The 24,318-nt window shown below is 43.1% G+C and overlaps 1 protein-coding gene across 1 annotated transcript in view; it reads right to left on the bottom strand.

The window, feature by feature from the left end:
* Positions 1-24,318, bottom strand: part of LOC135507509 (usherin-like) — a 474,271-nt gene that overhangs the window by 200,233 nt on the left and 249,720 nt on the right. Inside the window, 4 exon segments of the mRNA XM_064927019.1 lie at positions 286-614; positions 3,506-3,761; positions 5,870-6,039; positions 6,224-6,441. Of these exon segments, the coding sequence (XP_064783091.1) occupies positions 286-614; positions 3,506-3,761; positions 5,870-6,039; positions 6,224-6,441 (973 nt within the window).

Consider the following 24,318-nt stretch of genomic DNA (forward strand, 5'->3'; position numbering starts at 1 on the left):
TGCTGGATGCTAAGCTATGTAGATGTTGGATGCTATTGCTACGTAGAAGTTGGATGCTAAGCTATGTAGATGTTGGATGCTAGTGCTATGTCTGATCTTAGCATACTGAGGCTCAGCTACAGCAGCTGCTTGAACTCTAACTGACTATCATCTACTTTACAACCTGACACACATTTACACACAGATTTACCTTTCTGCATTTCATTTGTGTTGTGCATCTCTACCTCACAACTGGAACCCTGGGTTTCCCTCAACTAAGTGGCCTGGTAATAATACAACATTTACCTGAGGTTAGGTCCGTTGGGCCTGTCGGGAGGTTGCCAGGATACGGCCAGGAAGGACTCACTGACGGCCACCACTGCCAGTGGTGCCAGATCCTGGGGGATTGTGGGTAGTGTAGTCACGGCAGTGGGCAGGCTCTCTGTGCAACCCCCAATAAGGCCACCCCCGGAGGAACAGGCCAGGACGGTGACCAGGTAGTTAGTGTAGGGCACCAGGTCTGTTACCGTGACGGTGAGGTTGGACAGGTCGTCGTGGGATACGCGCGGGTTGGGAAGGCGGATCTCATAGCGGTCGATCACTCCGTTAGCAATGACAGGAGGGGACCACATGACCTGAGGAGAGAGGGAGGGAGGCACACACAAACACACACAGACACACACACATATACACACAGACACGCACAAAGTAATGTGGATATTCTCAATTCTTACCAGGGAAACACTGAAGGCTATGCAATAAAACTGACATCATCTCTCATCATCTCTCACTCATCCAGAGTGCAGTGCAGAGGTGCAAGCGGCCGAGGGAGGCCTGTGATTGGCAGTTCAGAATGTTATATGCTTTAGATCGCTTTTAGATGGATGAGTTCCAGGAAGTGATGTTGTACTGTACAGTGTGTGCATGTGTGTGTGCAAACAGCCATTTGTGTGTGCTTGCGCATGCCTACGTGTGTATGTATGTATGGGAATTACATGCTTGTGTGTGTGTGCGTACAGCTCTGCACCATGCAGAAAGAGAGAAAGACACCCTGACATTGATCTGAGTGGCAGATTCCCTTCAACACATATACAACAGATTTCATCCTTGCAGGCCAACATGCTAAAATAATGAAATCGCAGTAATGGAATTGTTAAAACTACGGCATGTTGCCTAGCTAGCGCTGCCTGCGTGTGATTCTGTCAGCATTTCAGGTAATTAAAAAGGCTAAAAATGTGTGGAATCGCTGTGCAGTTCAAAGCGGAACTTGTAGAGACATAGTGTGTGATTAGAAAGAGGAATTCATTCTGCTCTGATTTTCGGTAATTAGGTGAGAAAATTAGGTAAAGGTGTGACCTGTAACACACACATACACATATACACACACACTACCTATAAGTAAAGGCTCAGGGCTGTGTGTGTGTGTGTGTGTGTGTGTGTGTGTGTGTGTGTGTGTGTGTGTGTGTGTGTGTGTGTGTGTGTGTGTGTGTGTGTGTGTGTGTGTCTCTGTGTGTGTGTGCTTGGCGTGTGCTTGGCGTGTGTGTGTGTGTGTGTGTGTGTGTGTGCGTGCGTGCGTGCGTGCGTGCGTGCGTGTGTGTGTGTGTGTGTGTGTGTGTGTGTCTCTGTGTGTGTGTGCTTGGCGTGTGCTTGGCGTGTGTGTGTGTGTGTGTGTGTGTGTGTGTGCGTGCGTGCGTGCGTGCGTGCGTGTGTGTGTGTGATGGCCTTCACTTCCCTTTCCTTCAATTTCTAAATAACTAGAAAAACACAGGAATAAAAAAACTAAAAAACCAAAGCTTAGCTGAAAAAGAAGTAACAAATCACCACTAGCTGTGAATAAACACACCAAACACTAGACTGCAGGAAGCCCCAGTGATTGCTAAAACAACCAGACAAAACACACTGAGACCATTGAACCAGTCTGTTGGTAAATAAATAAACTGCTGAATAAACTGCTAAATATGCAAATAGCAGAACCAGTCTTAGTGTCTTACATGTGTAACTCTTCTCACCTCGTTAGCCATGTAAACGCAGCTGTTAACAAATTAATGAAATAACAATAGCCTGAAAAAACAACAACAAATAGAAGTCAGGGTTGGGGGAAATGAATTATTCAAACTAGTTTATGTAAATGGCGTCTTTGTTTGAAGTCACCAGCACTTCAGTCTGTTTCTGGCACTTTCTCAAGACTAGAGGAAGAGACAGAGAAGTGTGTGTGTGTGTGTGTGTGTGTGTGTGTGTGTGTGTGTGTGTGTGTGTGTGTGTGTGTGTGTGTGTGTGTGTGTGTGTGTGTGTGTGTGCGTGCGTGCATGTGTGTTTGTGTGTGTGGACCCCCTGTGCGTGTGTGTGTGTGGAGTCTGTGGGTGTATTGGTACAAAGAGGACCGCTAAGCTGCAAAGCCTGTTTGGTGACATGAATTCCCCCTGAATGGTGTTAGTCAGGCAGCAAGGCCCTGCTAGCTAGGCCTCTCTCTCTCTCTGGAGTCCCCTCTATTCAATCAGCAGGTACACTGCTAGGATTTATACCACCTTAAAACACTGATAGCACCCTGGATGGAATTACTCATGTTCTGAGAAGAAGCTGTATTGTCCTTAGTAAAGTACCAGAGGGAGTAGGATTGAGGTAAAGGCAAGCTGAGTCTGAGATTTATATAGTAATCATGAATGGAAAACAGTTGGATTCTCAGATTCCAGTATGATTTTAAAGAGAGAGTCAGACCGGAACAAGAAAGAGAAAGAAAGGAAAGAAAGAGAGAGAGAGAGATCAGTAGATGGAGAGAGCAGTTGTGCTGGTATCTGATACGTATTCATTCCATGCTTCCTGACAACAAATTGCAATTTAATACAGAGCGAGAGAGAAAGTTAAACCTGGGTCTCAGTGAACACTATTGTTTTTTTGCATTACCAGTCAGACATAAACAGGAAGCGTGTAATTGGGCTGAACCAGGAAGAAACACTAAGAAATAAATTACCTCTGACCCCTAAAGCATCGTGACGACAGGGTTGCGTCTGAAATGATGACAGGAATTAGCATTTTCATACAGTTAGCATTAGTGCAGGGGCGTGTGTATATGAATGTATGTGTGCATGTTTGTGTGTGTGGGCGGGACGTGATGTGCTAATTTAGATGTCTTCATTCATACTTAGCTAGAGTCTTGTTAATATGGCCGACAGGAAGGAATTCACTACAAACAGGGTCATGATCCTGCCTACTTACGGAAGGGGACCTTGAGTTTAGTGTCTGAAACACCGTTTTGTATGTGTGTGTGCGCACGTTTTGAGAGTGTGTGTGTGTGCATTATATGAGAGCGAGAGAGCTCAGGGGGGGAACTGTTCAAAATGAATACACACAATATAAGCATGAATACCAATGTGACATTGGCCTATATACTGTAGTGTTTCAAAGAATGTCTACCACAACTTGAGGTAGATACATCTTATTGGCTGGTTAGCTGAGACATGGTCTGTTATTGGCTTAGTAACAGCACCAAAACCCAAACTAAAGTCACAACACCCACACCTCCACCAACCTGCAGTGAGTCCGGTCCCAGCACATCTACCCGTGGTGGGACTAGACCGGCAGGACGAGAGGGTCTGGTGGTGATGTTAGCCCAGGCACTAGTGTTAGATCCAGCCTGTGTGCTGGCCACGAGGCGGTACTGGTAGGAGGTCCAGGGGCTGAGGGCTGAAGAGTGGTCCAGATAGGAGAGGGGAGGAGGGGATGGGGGAAGTCTGACCACTGTGGATACCTGCTGGGTGCCTCTCACACTCCTCTCCACCACCCATCTACAAACACATGGATAGGAATTAGGATTATTATAAAAAAAATGCAATATGCAAGTCTATACAGGAAGAGAACACAGATGGAAACTGAAATTCATAACATTTTCGGTTGTAGTTCATTTAAATATTCCCTATATAGTGCAGTCTGTTTTATTATGTTTCACTATGTTTTATTATGTTTCACTATGTTTTATTATGTTTCACTATGTTTTATTATGTTTTATTATGTTTCACTATGTTTTATTATGTTTCACTATGTTTTACGATGTTTTATTATGTTTCACTATGTTTCACTATGTTTCACTATGTTTTACTATGTTTCACTATGTTTTACTATGTTTTATTATGTTTCACTATGTTTTATTATGTTTCACTATGTTTTATTATGTTTTATTATGTTTCACTATGTTTTATTATGTTTCACTATGTTTTACGATGTTTTATTATGTTTCACTATGTTTCACTATGTTTCACTATGTTTTACTATGTTTCACTATGTTTTACTATGTTTTATTATGTTTTATTATGTTTTACTATGTTTCACTATGTTTTATTATGTTTCATTATGTTTCACTATGTTTTATTATGTTTCACTATGTTTTACTATGTTTTACTATGTTTTACTATGTTTCACTATGTTTTATTATGTTTTATTATGTTTTATTATGTTTTACTATGTTTCACTATGTTTCTGTTTCACTATGTTTTATTATGTTTTACTATGTTTTACGATGTTTTATTATGTTTCACTATGTTTCACTATGTTTCACTATGTTTTATTATGTTTTATTATGTTTCACTATGTTTTACGATGTTTTATTATGTTTCACTATGTTTTACTATGTTTTATTATGTTTCACTATGTTTCACTATGTTTTATTATGTTTCACTATGTTTCACTATGTTTCACTATGTTTTACTATGTTTTATTATGTTTCACTATGTTTTACTATGTTTCACTATGTTTTACTATGTTTCACTATGTTTCACTATGTTTTATTATGTTTCACTATGTTTTATTATGTTTCACTATGTTTCACTATGTTTTACTATGTTTTATTATGTTTCACTATGTTTCACTATGTTTCACTATGTTTTATTATGTTTCACTATGTTTCACTATGTTTCACTATGTTTCACTATGTTTTATTATGTTTCACTATGTTTCACTATGTTTTATTATGTTTTACTATGTTTTATTATGTTTCACTATGTTTTACGATGTTTTATTATGTTTCACTATGTTTTATTATGTTTCACTATGTTTTATTATGTTTTATTATGTTTCACTATGTTTTATTATGTTTCACTATGTTTTACTATGTTTCACTATGTTTTACTATGTTTTATTATGTTTTATTATGTTTTACTATGTTTCACTATGTTTTATTATGTTTCATTATGTTTCACTATGTTTTATTATGTTTCACTATGTTTTACTATGTTTTACTATGTTTCACTATGTTTTATTATGTTTTATTATGTTTTATTATGTTTTACTATGTTTCACTATGTTTTATTATGTTTTACTATGTTTTACGATGTTTTATTATGTTTCACTATGTTTCACTATGTTTTATTATGTTTTATTATGTTTCACTATGTTTTACGATGTTTTATTATGTTTCACTATGTTTTACTATGTTTTATTATGTTTCACTATGTTTCACTATGTTTTATTATGTTTCACTATGTTTCACTATGTTTCACTATGTTTTACTATGTTTTATTATGTTTCACTATGTTTTACTATGTTTCACTATGTTTTACTATGTTTCACTATGTTTCACTATGTTTTATTATGTTTCACTATGTTTTATTATGTTTCACTATGTTTCACTATGTTTTACTATGTTTTATTATGTTTCACTATGTTTCACTATGTTTCACTATGTTTTATTATGTTTCACTATGTTTCACTATGTTTCACTATGTTTTACTATGTTTCACTATGTTTTATTATGTTTCACTATGTTTTACTATGTTTCACTATGTTTCACTATGTTTCACTATGGTCACATTGCGAGGGCCACATGATGCTGTCCAAACTAGAGCACACCATGGGGAATAGAGTGTTATTAAAGCCATCATCTCTTGTTATGATGTCTCACCCCTCCAGTTCTCCGTTGCTCCTCTCCGGGGCTCCCCAGGACAGTAGTACTGAGGTGGGGGTGTCAGAGTAGAGGTGGGGGACCGGGACTCCCTCCGGTGGGGCAGCGGGGGTATGGAAGGACTGGGACTCCCCAGAGAGAGTACACCCTGCCGGGGTACAGGCCTCCACCTAACAGCACGACAGAGGACAATACAGTTAGACAGGCATAGACTTTAATGTGTTGAATCATCAATCACACCAAACCATCCATCACACCAAACCATCCACCCACCCACCCACCTACCTCCCTACCTATCCATCCATCCATCCATCTATCCATCCATCCATCACACCAAACCATCCTCCCACCCACCTGCAGGTTGTAGAGTTGGTAGGGCAGGAGGTTATAGAGGCTGTAACTGGTAGTGTTGCCTGGTACTGTAGCAGTGCTGTGTGACAGGGACAGGGTGGAGGTGAGGTGGAGAGTGTAGTGGGTGATCCCCCCGTTGGGCTGGGCTGGGGGGGCCCAGGAGACTGACACACTATGCGACTGGAGGGCTGACACCACAGGGGGGTCCACGGGACCTGGACCTAGAGGGAAGGAGTGGGGGCAGCAGAGAGGTAAGGGAGAGAGAGAGAGAGAGAGAGAGAGAGAGAGAGAGAGAGCGAGAGAGACAAAACAGACAACAATAAACACAGGTTTAGAATGGTTCCCAAACTCCCTACTCTCGCTCTCATGATTACCAACCTGATTGGTTTGATTTTTTCCTCAACCCCCTACACATCAAACCCAGTCTGTCTACTAAGGTCTGGGACAGGTGTTACAAAACTACACTGAACAAAAATATAAACACAACAAGTAAAGTGTTAGTACCATGATCCCAGAAATGTTCCATACATACAACAAGCTTAATTCTCTCAAATGATGTGCACCAATTTCTTTACATCCCTGTTAGTGAGCATTTCTCCTTTGCCAAGATAATCCATCCACCTCACAGTTGTGGCATATCAAGAAGCTGATTAAACAGCATGATCATTACACAGGTGCTGGGGACAATATAAGGTCTCACAACACAATGCCACAGAGTGTGCAATTGGCATGATGACTGCCGGAATGTCCACCAGAGCTTTTGCCAGATAATTTAATGTTAATTTCTCTACCATAAATCACCTCCAACATCATTTTAGAGAATTTTACAGTACGTCCAACCGGCCTCACAACACGTACTGTACGACGTCATGTGGACGAGTGGTTTGCTGATGTCAACATTGTAAACAGAGTGCCCCATGGTGGCGGTGGGGTTATGGTATGGGCAGGTAAAAGCTACGGACAACGAACAAAATTGCATTTTATTGATGGCAATTTGAATGCACAGAAATACCATGACAAGATCCTGAGGCCCATTGTGAAGCCCATTGTGAGACCCATTGTGAGACCCATTGTGAAGCCCATTGGGAGTCCCATTGTGAGGCCCATTGTGAAGCCCATTGTGAGAACCCATTGTGAAGCCCATTGTGAGGCCCATTGTGAGGCCCATTGTGAAGCCCATTGTGAGGCCCATTGTGAGTCCTATTCTGAGGCCCATTGTGAAGCCCATTGTGAAGCCCTTTGTGAGGTCCATTGTGAGTCCTATTGTGAGGCCCATTGTGAAGCCCATTGTGAGGCCCATTGTGAGTCCTATTCTGAGGCCCATTGTGAGTCCCATTGTGAAGCCCTTTGTGAGGTCCATTGTGAGTCCTATTGTGAGGCCCATTGTGAAGCCCATTGTGAGGCCCATTTATTTTAAGGTATCTGTGACCAAAAGATGCATACCTGTATTCCCAGTCATGTGAAATCCATAGATTAGGGCCTAATGAATACATTATAATTGACTGAGTTCCTCATATAAACTTTAGCGCAGTAAAATCGTTACATGTTGCATTTTAATTTTTGTTCAGTAAACATAATTTCTTGTTACAGTGACTATAGCCTTTTAGTGGAAAAGAACAAAGGAAAAAGAGGGATTATTATTTCATCAATGTGGAAGGAAGGCCTTGTGCACTATGTGTGTGTGTGTGTGTGTGTGTGTGTTTCTGTGTGTGTGTGTGTGTGTGTGTGTGTGTGTGTGTGTGTGTGTGTGTGTGTGTGTGTGTGTGTGTGTGTGTGTGTGTGTGTGTGTGTGTGTGTGTGGTGAGAAGCGAGGAGATGAGAAGAGAGAGTGTGGCGGAATTATCATTTGACAACGGAACGTCAAGAGTGACATCACAAGGACAAACAGTGATTTGGAGGGCCCTATTCCTGGGATTAGAATCGAGGGCACACACAGCGATGTGCAAATCAGCTCATTTAGCGAGTGTGAGGGGCCAGCAAAACGTTCGGGCTCGGCCACACAGCAAATTATATTTATGGATTCAATGGAGGTTATAGGCAGTGATATCAACTATGAGCTGGGGAGAGATGGCACTGAATCTGAGGAAATATTGTAATCACTCAAGTATGTGACTGGCCATTTCCACTGAATGGCTACTTCCACACTTCCCACTGCCAAGCGCTCATGATACGGATTCCTTCACGCACGCACGCACGCACGCACACACGCACACACACACACACACACACACGGAATCCTTCACACGCTTCTAGTGTACGACAGCTCCGGTCATTTTCATAATTACACACAGGAATGCAGGCACACACACATTTACATCGATGTACAATATGCACACACACATATGTACACATACTGTCTTATTACAGGGTGAGCTGATGAAACAAAGGGCGATAACAAGGCTCTAAAGGCCTTAGTTTGCAGAAGCGTGACACAGCAGTAGAGCTGCAGTCTACTTTGCACATGTTGTCCAGCAGCGACATAGGACCGAATCCCACCCCAGACACATTCTCACGGTTTCCCCTCTACAACTACAGCCCTCTACATCTACATTCCTCACTGTCTAAATAAAGATAAAAATATGGAAAGGCCTTTCTCCATACCTGATGGTCAAATGCCGACCCTTCTACCTCCTGAGGGAGTTTTCAGCTGTCCTCATTTTGTATACATTCCACCTCAGGATAAAACATCCTGTCTTGTCGCCAGCGATTTTAATTCCGCGTCATTAAGACACGTGACGCCCAACTTCCATCAACACGTCTCCTTCGCAATTAGGGGTGATAAAGTCACTCCACCCACAAGCAAGCATTCAAGGCCCTCCCTCATCCGCTATTCGGCAAATCACTCTGTACTCCTGCTTCCTGTTTACAAGGAAGCATTGTCAACTTACACACAGCACTGACAAACACACTTACCCCACCAGATATTCACCAGGGGTCTTTTCACAGTCCCCAGGTCCAAAACAAAACAAATTCAAGGAAATGTACAGTATTATACAGACCCATGAGTGCATGGAACTCACTTCCCTCTCAAAGAGTACAAGTGAACAACAAACTTGGTTTCTAAAAACAAATAAAGCAATGCCTCACGGCCCAATGCCTCTCCACCATGTGACCTTCTTGTTGTATGTACTGATATGTACGTGGAACTCATAGATGCACACACACTACATGTTAATGCTTTTAAATGTACACTACCGTTCAAAAGTTTAGTCACTTAGAAATGTCCATGTTTTTGAAAGAAAAGCACATTTTTTATCCATTAAAAGAACATCAAATTGATCAGAAATACAGTGCTGACATTGTTAAAGTTGTAAATGACTATTGTAGCTGGAAACGGCTAACTTTGAATGGAATATCTACATAGGCGTACAGAGGCCCATTACCATTAGCACTTCAGTGTTCCAATGACACGCTGTGTTAGCTAATGCAACTTGATCATTTTAAAAAGCTAGTGGGAGGCCCTGGTGCACAACTGAGCAAGAGGACAAGTACATTAGAGTGTCTAGCTCGAGAAACAGACACCTCACAAGTCCTCAACTGGCAGCTTCATTAAATAGTACCCGCAAAGCACCAGTCTCAACGTCAACAGTGAAGAGGCGACTCCGGGATGCTGGCCTTCTAGGCAGAGTTGCAAAGAAAATGTCATATCTCAGACTGGCCAATAAAAAGGAAAGATTAAGATGGGCAAAAGAACACAGACACGAGACAGAGGCAACATCTCCTCTGCCACGCTGACCTTCAACATGGGGGCCCCACAGGGGTGTGTGCTTATTCCACTCCTGTACTCCTTGTTCACCCACGACTGGTGGCCACACGCGACTCCAACACCATCATCAATTTTGCAGACGACACGATGGTGGTAGGCCTGATCACATGATAGCAACCTCTCCCTCAAAGTCAGTAAGACCCAGGAGCTGATCGCGGACTACAGAAAACAAGGGGGTCTGCTGCAAGCACAACCCCATCCACATAGATGGAGTGGATAGTGTCGAGAGCTTCAAGTTGCTCAGTGTCCAAATCACTAAGGACTTAAAATGGTCCACTCACACGCACACAGTTGTGACGAAGGCACAAGAGCGCCTCTTCCCCCTCAGGAGGTTGAAAAGGTTTGGAATGGGCCCTCAAATCATCAAAAAGTTCTACAGTTGCACCATTGAGAGCATCTTGACTGGCTGCATCACTGCTTGGTATAGCATATCTACCTCTATTGATCCAGTGTCCCTGCACATTATAATATTGGTACTGACCCTGTATATAGCTTCTAACTTTCTTCTGTTCTTATTTCTTATTTTTACTTCTTATGTATTTTTGTTCTAACATGAATTTTTGTTCTAACTCATGTTATTTTTTGTCCTACATTAATATGTCCACTCTGCATTGTTGGGTTTGGAGAATGCAAGAAAGGCATTTCACGGTAATTGTGCACGTGACATTAAATCTTGACACTCTAGCATCCCCCTTGAATAGCCTCACCCCCTTGAAAAGTGTGATACCCCATAGCTTCTCAACATACCATAAGTGAAACTGGTTTGTCAGTCTGGTCTGTTAGGGGAGTTCTGTGTTCAGTTTGTCTGTTGACTAAGTCTAAGGCAGTGGTTACCAAACTTGTTAGGCCCAAGACCCCATTTTGGAAAAAAAATATGTACATTTGCAACCCCACCATGTAAAAAAAAGTGATGTAATCAAAGGTCAACGTTTACATTTTTTATGGGCTATGACAGTCTATTACAAATACATCTGACAGTACTTTTGTTTCAAGGAAGTATGGTTTGAAGTGACTGAAATGCACCAGAAATGTATTGGGAAGTTCAGAAGATCATCAAGCAATCATTTTGTATGATATTCTGTGTAGAAACAACATTTCCCCAGTTTGGTCTTGTCCACTGTTCTAATAAGTATTGTGTGGATTGAGGGAAACATTATACGTGTTCCTGAGAGTCTTCTTTTTCAGTGATGGGGTCATAATACACCACCTGACCAACCGTGCTCGTCGAACATCTCATTCCAAAATCATGGGCATTAATATGGTTGGTCCCCCCTTTGCTGCTATAACAGGCTTTCCGCTAGATGTTGGAACATTTCTGCCGGGACTTGCTTCATTCAGCCACAAGAGTTTTAGTGAGGTCGGGCACTGATGTTGGGAGATAAGGATTGACTCGCAGTCGGTCTTCCAATTCATCCCAAAGGTGTTCGATGGGGTTGAGGTCAGGGCTCTGTGAGGGCAAGTCATGTTCTTCCACACCGATCTCGACAAACCATTTCTGTATGTACCTGGTTTTGTGCACGGGGGCATTGTTGGGCCATATACAGCGTTCCTCATTGAGTTCCCAGAATTCCTATAGGACCTTGTAGTCATAGCAGATAATATTCTAATTTTTCATCGACTCAGTGGGTTTTGTCCAACATGTCTCTGGACCTACTCACTGTTACAGTCATACTCTGGACCTAGTTTTGTCCCATGGAATAAATGTTGTGGATCTTAATGTTTTTCCTCATAATCCTGGACTATCTGACCACCATTTTATTACGTTTGCAATTGCAACAAAAAATCTGCTCAGTCCCCAACCAAAGAGCATCAAAAGTTGTGCTATAAATTCACAGACAACACAAAGATTTCTTGATGCCCTTCCAGACTCCCTCTGCCTACCCAAGGATGTCAGAGGACAAAAATCAGTTAACCACCTAACTGAGGAACTCAATTTAACCTTGCACAATACCCTAGATGCAGTTGCACCCCTAAAACTAAAAACATTTCCATCAGAAACTAGCTCCCTGGTATACAGAAAATACCCGAGCTCTGAAGCAGGCTTCCAGGAAATTGTAACGGAAATGGTGCCACAACAAACTGTAAGTCTTCCGACTAGCTTGGAAAGACAGTACCGGGCAGTATCGAAGAACCCTTACTGCTACTCGATCATTCCAATTTTTCCAACTTAATTGAGGAAAATAAGAACAATCCGAAATGTATTTTTGATACTGTCGCAAAGCTAACTAAAAAGCAGCATTCCCCAAGTGAGGATGGCTTTCACTTCAGCAGTAATAAATTCATACATTTCTTTGAGGAAAAGATCATGATTATTAGAAAGCAAATTACAGACTCCTCTTTAAATCTGCGTATTCCATCAAAGCTCAGTTGTCCTGAGTCTGCACAACTCTGCCAGGACATAGGATCAACAAGTGGAGAGACACTCAAGTGTTTTAGTACTATATCTCTTGACACAATTATGAAAATAATCAGGGCCTCTAAACCTTCAAGCTGCATACTGGACCCAAATCCAACTAAACTACTGAAAGAGCTGATTCCTGTGCTTGGCCGCCATCTGTTGAACATAATAAACGGCTCTCTATCCACCGGATCTGTACCAAACTCACTAAAAGTGGCAGGAATAAAGCCTCTCTTGAAAAAGCCAAACCTTGACCCAGATAATATGAAAAACTATCGGCCTATATCGAATCTTCCATTCCTCTCAAAAGAAAAGAAAAGGCTGTTGCGCAGCAACTCACTGCCTTCCTGAAGACAAACAATGTATACAAGATGCTTCAGTCTGGTTTTAGAACCCATCATAGCACTAAGACTGCACTTTTGAAGGTGGTAAATTACCTTTTAATGGCATCAGACCAAGGCTCTGCATCTGTCCTTGTGCTCCGAGACCTTAGTGCTGAGATTGGAAACCCACATTGGGTCTACACAGACAAGTTCTGTCCTGGTTTAGATCTTAACCACCAGAAAGATATCAGTTTGTCTCTGTGAATGGTTTATCCTCTGACAAATCAACTGTAAATGTCGGTGTTCCTCAAGGTTCTGTTTTAGGACCGCTATTGTTTTCACTATATATTTTACCTCTTGGGGATGTCATTCGAAGACATGTTAACTTTCACTGCTATGCGGATGACACACAGCTGTACATTTCAATGAAACATGGTGTAGCCCCAAAATTGCCCTCGCTTAGAAGCCTGTGTTTCAGGCATAAGGAAGTGGATGGCTGCAAACTTTCTAATTTTAAACTCGGACAAAACAGAGATGCTTGTTCTAGGTCCCAAGAAACAAAGAGATCTTCTGTTTAATCTAACAATTAATCTTAATGGTTGTACAGTCGTCTCAAATAAAACTGAAGGACCTCGGCATTATTCTGGACCCTGATCTCTCTTTTGACGAACATATCAAGACTGTTTCAAGGACAGCTTTTTTCCATCTACATAACATTGCAAAAATCAGAAACTTTCTGTCCAAAATGATGCAGAAAAATTAATCCCTGCTTTTGTTACTTCTAAGTTAGACTACTGCCATGCTCTACTTTCCGGCTACCCGGATAAGGCACTAAATAAACTTCAGTTAGTGCTAAATACGGCTGCTAGAATCCTGACTAGAACCAAAAAAATGTTACCCTACACTGGAAGCCTGTCAAGGCAAGGGCTGATTTCAAGGTTTTACTGCTAACCTACAAAGCATTATGTGGGCTTGCTCCTCCCTATCGCTCTGATTTGGTCCTGCCGTACATACCTACACGTACGCTACGGTCACAAGTCACAGGCCTCCTAATTGTCCCTAGAATTTCTAAGCAAACAGCTGGAGGCAGGGCTTTCTCCTATAGAGCTCCATTTTTATGGAATGGTCTGCCTACCCATGTGAGAGATGCAAACTCGGTCTCAACCTTTAAGTCTTTATTGAAGACTCATCTCTTCAGTGGGTCATATGATTGAGTGTAGTCTGGCCCAGGAGTGTGAAGGTGAACGGAAAGGCTCTGGAGCAACGAACCGCCCTTGCCGCCTCTGCCTGGCCGGTTCCCCTCTATCCACTGGGATTCTCTGCCTCTAACCCTATTACAGGGGCTGAGTCACTGGCTTACTGGTGCTCTTCCATGTCGTCCCTAGGAGGGGTGCGTCACTTGAGTGGGTTGAGTCACTGATGTGATCTTCCTGTTTGGGTTGGCGCCCCGCCTTGGGTTGTGCCGTGGCGGAGATCTTTGTGGGCTATACTCGGCCTTGTCTCAGGATGGTAAGTTGGTGGTTGAAGATATCCCTCTCGTGGTGTGAGGGCTGTGCATTGGCAAAGTGGGTGGGGTTTTCACCTTCCTGTTTGGCCCTGTCCGGGGGTATCATCGGATGGGGCCACAGTGTCTCCTGCCCCTCCTGTCTCAGCCTCCAGTATTTATGCTGCAGTAGTTTATGTGTCGGGGGGCTAGGGTCAGTTTGTTATATCTGGAGTACTTCTCCTGTCTTATCCGGTGTCCTGGGTGAATTTAAGTATGCTCTCTCTAATTCTCTCTTTCTTTCTCTCTCTCGGAGGACCTGAGCCCTAGGACCATGCCTCAGGACTACCTGGCATGATGACTCCTTGCTGTACTCAGTCCACCTGGCCGTGCTGCTGCTCCAGTTTCAACTGTTCTGCCTGCGGCTATGGAATCCTGACCTGTTCACCAGACGTGCTACCTATCCCAGTGTCACGCCCTGGCCTTAGTTATCCTTGTTTTCTGTATTATTTTGGTTAGGTCAGGGTGTGACATGGGGGATTTATGTGTTTTGTCTGGTCTAGGGGTTTTGTATGTTTATGGGGTGTTTTCTAGTCTAGGTAATTACGTAAGTCTATGGTTGCCTAGATTGGTTCTCAATTAGAGGCAGGTGTTTATCGTTGTCTCTGATTGGGAACCATATTTAGGCAGCCATGCTCTTTGGGTATTTTGTGGGTGGTTGTCTTCTGTCTTTGTGTCTATGCACCAGATAGGACTGTTTCGGTTTTCACATTTGTTGTTTTGTATTTTGTAGTGTTCTTGTTTATCGTCTATATTAAACATGTTGAACTCTAACCACGCTGCATTTTGGTCCTCCTCTCCTTCAATGGAAGAAAACCATTACACCCAGACCTATTATTCGACCATGCTGGTCTTTTATGAACATTTGAACATCTTGGCCATGTTCTGTTATAATCTACACCCGGCACAGCCAGAAGAGGACTGGCCACCCCCATAGCCTGGTTCCTTTCTAGGTTTTGGCCTTTCTAGGGAATGTTTCCTTGCCAACGTGCTTCAACACCTGCATTGCTTGCTGTTTGGGGTTTTAGGCTGGGTTTCTGTACAGCACTTTGAGATATCAGCTGATGTACGAAGGGCTATAAAAATACATTTGATTTGATTGTTATGCTGAAACAAGAAATGGCCTTCCCCAAACTTGCCACAAAGTTGGAAGCACAGAATCATCTAGAACATCATTGTAAACAGTAGCGTTAAGATTTCCCTTTACTGGCCTAACCCAAAATTTTTAAAAACAGCCCCAGAACATTATTCCTCCACCACCAAACTTTACAGTTGGCACTATGCATTCGGGCAGGTAGCGTTCTCCTGGCATCCGTCAAACTCAGATTCGTCCGTCGGACTACCAGATATGAGGTGTGATTTATCACTCCAGAAAACGTGTTTACACTGCTCCAGAGTCCAATGGCAGTGAGCTTTACACCACTCTAACCGAAGTTTGGCATTTTGCATACTTTTGTATATAATATTTAGTGTCTTTTGTAGCTTAAACTGTTCAAAAGAAAGAGACACATTTGTATGAAGAAAAAAGAAACTGCTGTTTATTACAACCACATCTAGCGGCTACCAGAGGTTACTTACAAAACAAAAAAATATATATATCTCGCATTTTCAAATCAGGTGACCCCTAGTTTGGGAAACGCTGGTCTAAGGAGCCTTTTAGAGTTGCAAAATTCATGAAACATTCAATAAATGTTCTGGTTTTCAAGAAAACCTGGTTGGAGGATTCCAGACTTCCGGCTTATTCCCTACTGATTGTGAGAATCCTCCAACAGGGATTTCGGGTAAACCAATGGATTTATTGAAAATTCCGGAAATTTTGCAACCCTAGTCTTTACCCTTCTTCATTCCCTTTCCTCTCCTCCTGCTTTCACATTTAAAAAGAAGGAATATGTCAACCATGGAAATAGTGGATTTTTCCTCCTTCCTTGTCTATCTGTCTGTGTCTTCCTTGTGTCCTCCCTCTTTACCGGAAGCAGGTAGCCTAGTGGTTAGAGCGATGGGCCAGTAACTGAAAGGTTGCTAGATTGAATCCCTGAGCTGACAAGGTAACAATCTGTTGTACTGCTCCTGAACAAGGCAGTTAACCTGCTGTTCCTAGGCCATCATTGTAAATAAGAATTTGTTCTTTAACTGGCTTGCCTAGTTGAACAAAGGTTAAATAAAAAATGACCTTTTCTCCACTCTTCCATTCTCCCTTTCTCTCTCCCTCCACCCTACCTGATATGATTGATATTTCTGTCCCATGCTCTGAAGGTAATGTTTTCCTCCCCCATTTACATCCGACTGTACTGGGGTAATGGTCCCACACACACACACACACACACACACACACACACACACACACACACACACACACACACACACACACACACACACACACACACACACAGTAGCAGGGTAATGGTGCTTCGGCAAGGGCAGGCGGATCAAGGTGATTGAGCGTGCTCAGAGCGTGCTGCGTTGCTAAGCGCTAACGTTAACTGCTAAAGGCTCCCCCAGATGGCACCGGGACCAGAGGGGGAGATAGAGGGAGGTAACCTCGCCATCACCGTAGCTCACCCTCACCCAGTACTAACTGTTCCCCGGGTGCCAAAGACATGGATGTCGATTAAAGCAGCCCTCCGCATCTCTCTGATTCAGAGGGGTTGTGTTAAATGCAAAAGACACACTTCAGTTGAATGCATTCAGTTCTACAACTGACTAGGTATCCCCCTTTCCCTTTCCCTAAACCTTACCTCACCCTCTCCTCCCTCCCTGCCTCCCTCTCTCCCCCTCCCCTCCCCTCCCCTACTATAACACACCTCACACCCTCTTCTCACCCTAGATGACACCGCTCTCACCCATCTTTCTACGGGGAGATGCCCAACACCTAACTCTGACACACACCCGTTCCTGACCCATCTTGTAACTTATTTGTGATTCCAGCCCTTGTCTGAGCGTGTGTAACTGAACGTGTAAAACTGAACGTGTATAACTGAATGTGTGTAACTGAACGTGTGTAACTGAATGTGTGTAACTGAATGTGTGTAACTGAATGTGTGTAACTGAACGTGTATAACTGAATGTGTGTAACTGAACGTGTATAACTGAGCGTGTGTAACTGAACGTGTATAACTGAATGTGTGTAACTGAACGTGTATAACTGAACGTGTGTAACTGAACGTATGTGATTCAAGTGTTTTTCAGTGCCTAGCTGCGTTCCAGTGTAGATTTTTCATCAGTGTGTCAGGGCTGTGTGGTGCAGGGCTCCCTACTAGCTTCCTTCCTAGTTTCCCTCCTAGCCTCCCTCCTAGCCTACTTACTAGTCTACCTACTAGACTCTTTACTAGTCTCCCTACTAGTCTCCCTACTAGTCTCCCTACTAGCATCCTTACTAGTCTCCCTACTAGTCTCCCTACTAGCCTCCTTACTAGCCTCTTTCTAGCCTTCTTACTAGCCTCTTTCCTAGCCTCCCTCCTAAACTCCCTTCTAGCCTCGCTACTTGCCTCCCTACTAGCCTCCCTCCTAGCCTCACTACTAGCCTCCCTCCTAGTCTCCATCCTAGCCTCCTTACTAGTCTCTTTCCTAGCCTCCTTACTAGTCTCCCTAATAGTCTCCTTACTAGTCTCTTTCCTAGCCTCCTTACTAGCCTCTTTCCTAGCCTCCCTCCTAAACTCCCTTCTAGCCTCGCTACTTGCCTCCCTACTAGCCTCCCTCCTAGCCTCACTACTAGCCTCACGACTAGTCTCCCTACTAGCCTCCTTACTAGTCTCCCTACTAGCCTCCTTACTAATCCCCCTAATAGCCCCCTTACTAGTTTCTTTCCTAGCTTCCTTACTAGTCTCCCTAAAATCTTCCCTACTAGTCGCCCTACTAGTTTCCTTACTGGGCTCCCTACTAGCCTCCATACCAATCTCCCTCATAGCCTCGCTACTAGTCTCCCTACTAATCTCCTTACTAGTCTCCCTACTAGTCTCCCTACTTGTTTCTCTACTAGCCTCCCAACTACTCTCCCTACTAGCCTCCCTACTAGTCTCCCTACTAGCCTCCCTACTAGCCTCCCTAATAGTCTCTCTACTAGCATACTTACTAATCTCCTTACTAGTCTCCCTACTAGTCTCCTTACAAATCTTCCTTATAACCTCCTTACTAATCTCCCTCCTAGCCTCCCTACTAGTCTCCCTACTACCCCCTTATTAGTCTCCTTACTAGTCTCCCTACTAGCCTCCTTTACTAGCCTCCTTACTGATCTCCCTCCTAGCCTCCATCCTAGTCTCCCTACTGGCCTCCCTCCTTGCCTCCCTCCGAGCCTCCCTCCTAGCCTCCTTACTGATCTCCCTCCTAGCCTCCCTCTGAGCCTCCCTACTAGCCTCCTTACTAATCTCCCTCCGAGCCTCCCTCCTAGCCTCCTTACTAGTCTCCCTACTAGCCTCCTTACTAGTTTCCCTCCTAGTCTTCCTACTAGCCTCCTTACTAGCCTCCTTACTAGTCTCCTTACTAATCTCCCTCCTAGCCTCCTTACAAGTCTCTTTCCTAGCCTCCTTTACTAGCCTCCCTACTAGCCTCCCTCCTAGTCTCCCTCCTAGCCTCCTTACAAGTCTCTTTCCTAGCCTCCTTTACTAGCCTCCCTCCAAATCTCCCCACTAGCCTCCCTCCTAGTCTCCCTACTAGCCTCCTTACTAGTTTCCCTCCTAGCCCCCCTATTAGTCTCCCTACTAGTCTCCCTACTAGCCTCCCTACTAGCCTCCTTACTTGTCTCCCTACTAGTCTCCCTACTAGCCTCCTTACTAGCCTCCCTCCTAGCCTCCCTCCTAGCCTCCTTACTAGTCTCCCTACTAGCCTCCCTCCTAGTCTCCCTCATAGCCCTGATAAATAAACAATGCACAGCGCTGACCTTTAGGTTAACAGCTTTTTATGCTTGCTCCACTCAGCACTCTCCCTGATTCAATTACCACAAAGGTCCAGGAGACGCCGGGAATAAGCAAAGAGACCCAGCCCGCCTATCTGTCTGCCTGTCTGCCTGTCTGCCTGTCTGTCTGCCTGTCTGTCTGTCCGTCTGCCCATCTGTCTGCCCGTCTGTCTGCCCGTCCACCCGTCCGTTCGTCCGTCTGTCTGTCTGTGGTCCCCATTAAACCTGCCGAGACTCAGTAGAGGCCTCAATTGTAAATAATTTTACCACATGAGACCATCAAGTCACCTTGAATTTGAACACTCCCCCTCAGACACCCATGCAAAAATGGATGCACACATGCGCTCGCGCACGTCTCACACACGCACACGCACACACACACACACACACACACACACACACACACACACACACACACACACACACACACACACACACACACACACACACACACACACACACACACACACACACACTCACACACAACTATGTCACCCCACCCCTTGATCCCTCAACTCCCCAGCCATCCTCTCCTTCTCTTCCAGCAGCACAGAGGACCCAGAGTGTTATTTAGGCTTTACTGGTCTGTATTAAATTCTGCAATTTGAAGGGCTGTTAAGTTCTTCAATTGAAATTTATTTTAAGATGCAGGTACTTTTTATTTTATTGATGCTTTACTGCTCTCCGCGTGCAGGCTAGAACACACTGGAATAACACCACTCTACCCCAATAACAACACTTCACCCCAATAACACCACTCTACCCCAATAACACCACTCCACCCCAATAACACCACTCTACCTCAATAACACCACTCCACCCCAATAACACCACTCTACCCCAATAACACCACTCCACCCCAATAACACCACTCCACCCCGATAACATCACTATACACCAATAACACCACTCCACCCCGATAACACCACTCCACCCCAATAACACCACTCCACCCCAATAACTCCATTCTACCCCAATAACACCACTCCACCCCAATAACACCACTATACTCAAATAACACCACTCCACACCAATAACACCACTATACTCCAATAACTCCACTCTACCCCAATAACACCACTCTACCCCAATAACACCATTCCACCCCAATAACACCACTATACTCCAATAACACCACTCTACCCCAATAACACCACTCCACCCCCAATAACATCACTATACTCCAATAACTCCACTCCACCTCAATAACACCACTCCACCCCAATAGCATCACTATACTCCAATAACACCACTATACACCAATAACACCACTCCACTCCAATAACACCACTCCACCCCAATAACATCACTATACTCCAATAACACCACTCCACCCGATAACACCACTCCACCCCAATAACATCACTATACTCCAATAACTCCACTCTACCCCAATAACACCACTCTACCCCAATAACACCACTCCACCCCAATAACACAACTCCACCCCGATAACATCACTATACACCAATAACACCACTCCACCCGATAACACCACTCCACCCCAATAACATCACTCCACCCCAATAACATCACTATACTCCAATAACTCCACTCTACCCCAATAACACCACTCTACCCCAATAACACCACTCCACCCCCAATAACATCACTATACTCCAATAACTCCACTCCACCTCAATAACACCACTCCACCCCAATAGCATCACTATACTCCAATAACACCACTATACACCAATAACACCACTCCACTCCAATAACACCACTCCACCCCAATAACATCACTATACTCCAATAACACCACTCCACCCGATAACACCACTCCACCCCAATAACATCACTATACTCCAATAACTCCACTCTACCCCAATAACACCACTCTACCCCAATAACACCACTCCACCCCAATAACATCACTATACTCCAATAACACCACTCTACCCCAATAACTCCACTCTACCCCAATAACACCACTCAACACCACTCTACCAGTAGATGTAGTGGTAGGACGTTAGGGATACTTTGAGAGGCCTTCCCTCCTCTCCCCCTCTCCCTCCGTACCTCCTCTCCCCCTCTCCCTCCCTCCCACCCTCTCTCTCCCTGGCACCGTAAATCGCCACAGCAGAAGGCTAAACAAGAACGCGTGCCGCCAAGCCTTAAATCACATTTATAAGGATTTGGTTAGCATAGTAATAACAAAATCAAGTGACAAGGCCGGGAGGGGGGCAGTGGGAGGCGGAGGGAGATGCGGGGGGATTCTTTTTAACATAGCAGAGGTCTGTGGAAGGAGAGGATGAGGCTTTTGAAGGTGAGCAGGCTGGCTGATGTTAAAGAGGACAAATTACAGGGTTTACGGTCATAGGGAAGTGAAGACTGCACGCTCTGTCCCTGTAGAAATGTATTAAATTAATTTCCAGTAATCTGCCACGTAATAAAAAAAAACTGTATACTGTATGTTCCCTATTGTAATTCTGTCACGGTTAACATTACATAACATTAGCATTACTGAAACGCCTTACACTAAGTGAAAACAATATACACAGTATACAGTATAAGGGATATCAGCAGACACAGGGACACAAGTGGAGGCTGGTGAGGGGAGGACAGCTCATAATAATGGCTGGAACGGAGGGAATGGAATGGCATCAAACACATGGAAACCATGTGTTTGTTGTGTTTGATACCATTCCACATATTCCCCTCCAGTCATTACCACGAGCACGTCCTCCCCAATTTAGGTGCCACCAACCTCCTGTGACACGCACAAACATACGTAGAGATGAATAAGAAATCCCTTTAATTCAATACCGTAACTGAATATGGATATAAATAAGGATAATTTGATTCTTGATAATTATTATGAAGTCATATTCCTTTTGATTAAATCAGCTGTCAAATTCACAGGCAGATATTGATTACATAAGATTCTTAAGTCTTTCCTTGTATTCATGTATTAGCTAAGCATATAAAATTATATAAGGTCAAAATTACTTCAAAATCATGGTCTCACGCACGCACACACCCAGACACGCACACACACATGCACGCACGCACACACACACCCAGACACGCACACACACAAACACACGCACACACACATGCACGCACGCACACACGCACACACACACTCATGTTCCTTAGCTGGGAACATGAGAGACAAAGATAAGGAACATGGTAAAAGTTGATGTTCACAGGACCAGCTGTCAGGTTCCAGGAATAACAATTCATGGAAGAAATGACATTAAAAAGAAACCAGGGCAAACCAGATGCCCTCATGGATACTTAACGATCTCATCTGTCTTGGATAGGTGAAACCCCTGTTCTCCACACACTCAGAAAGAAGAAAGGAGAAGTGGGTGTGTGTGTGTGTGTGTGTGTGTGTGTGTGTGTGTGTGTGTGTGTGTGTGTGTGTGTGTGTGTGTGTGTGTGTGTGTGTGTGTGTGTGTGTGTGTGTGTGTGTGCATGCACCATCTCCACAGAGAGACAGAAGAAAAAGTAAGAAGCTATAATGACACTACACACTAATGAACATATACTATTGAATATAACACTAATGAACATACACTATTGAATATAACACTATTGATATATACTATTTAATATAACACTAATGAACATACACTATTGAATATAACACTATTGATATATACTATTTAATATAACACTAATGAACATACACAATTTAATATAACACTATTGATACATACTATTTAATATAACACTATTGATATATACTATTTAATATAACACTAATGAACATTTACTATTTAATATAACACTAATGAACATATACTATTTAATATAACACTAATGAACATATACTATTTAATATAACACTATTGATATATACTATTTAATATAACACTATTGATATATACTATTTAATATAACACTAATGATATATACTATTTAATATAACACTGTCGAACATATAATATTTAATATAACACTGTCGAACATATACTATTTAATATAACACTAATGATATATACTATTTAATATAACACTGTCGAACATATAATATTTGATTAACTACAACTCCTCTGTGCTCCAAGGACAATGAGGTGCTTCACCTAACTAGTGTAAAAAAAAAATCCTTTAATATGTATGAATTAATTCATGAGTAGGATTACTATCTTTGAACAGAACCTAGTTGTGTCATGCTGGGTTGGTTATGTGAATGACGAGGCCTCACATGAACATGTAAATCACGCTTTGAATTCTAAATTCACTCCACATCACATTTGATTCAGTTCAATTCTATCTATGTGATTAACTAACATTCCATTTCCTTTGTAGATTCCATTTGAATCTGTGTCTCAGCATCTCCTATCAGCACGGTGTATTTTCTTATTAATGTCTTCATATTGCTCTCCACATACCAATTCAATTTATAGACCAAATATTCAAATGGTTTATAATTTCAAATATTAAAGATGATTAAATATAAACAATTATTTTCTTAGTTATCTATAATCTGGAAGCTTAAGGAACGTCTTCCTCTGACCTTGTGCTCCTGTTTAATGAGGCTCTCCAAAAAGTAACACCCGCTACTTTCCACTCTGGGCTACAAGCCTTTAACATTGACAGCGTGGCTAGAACTAACAGTGGCTCCTGTGCGTGTGTATGTGCGTGTGTATGTGTGCGTGTGTGTGTGTGTGTGTCCCTCTCCTGTATATAAGCAGTAAATGGGACAGATGTGGACCATCTCCGAGGCCATTTCTAAATCAGGGACAAATGTAAAACGCAACGCCTATTTAAAAAAAAAAAAAAGAACAGACATGGACTCTTCCAGAGAGTCAAAGGAAATATGGTCCATGGTTATCCTATCTTCCCCTCATCTGTCACCTTGCCTGTCCTCTACCCCTCCTCCATCTACATCGCTCTCTCAGCCACATTATTTGTGAAGAATCTCCTAGACTCTTTGCCTCTGTTCATTTAGTTTCCTCAACCACTATTTCAACCTGATGGGACACAATGATGTGTGTGTGTGTGGTGATGAGATGTGTGTGCGTGTGTGTGTGTGTGGTAATGAGACGTGTGTGTGCGTGTGTGTGTGTGTGTGTGTGTGTGTGTGTGTGTGTGTGTGTGTGTGTGTGTGTGTGTGTGTGGTGATGAGATGTGTGTGTGTGTGTGTGTGTGTGTGTGTGTGTGTGTGTGTGTGTGGTGATGACATGTGTGTATGTGTGTGTGTGTGGTGATGAGATGTGGGTGTGTGT

Source organism: Oncorhynchus masou, chromosome 21 (genome assembly GCF_036934945.1).
Source record: "Oncorhynchus masou masou isolate Uvic2021 chromosome 21, UVic_Omas_1.1, whole genome shotgun sequence".
In the NCBI taxonomy this organism is placed as follows: Eukaryota; Metazoa; Chordata; class Actinopteri; order Salmoniformes; family Salmonidae; genus Oncorhynchus; species Oncorhynchus masou.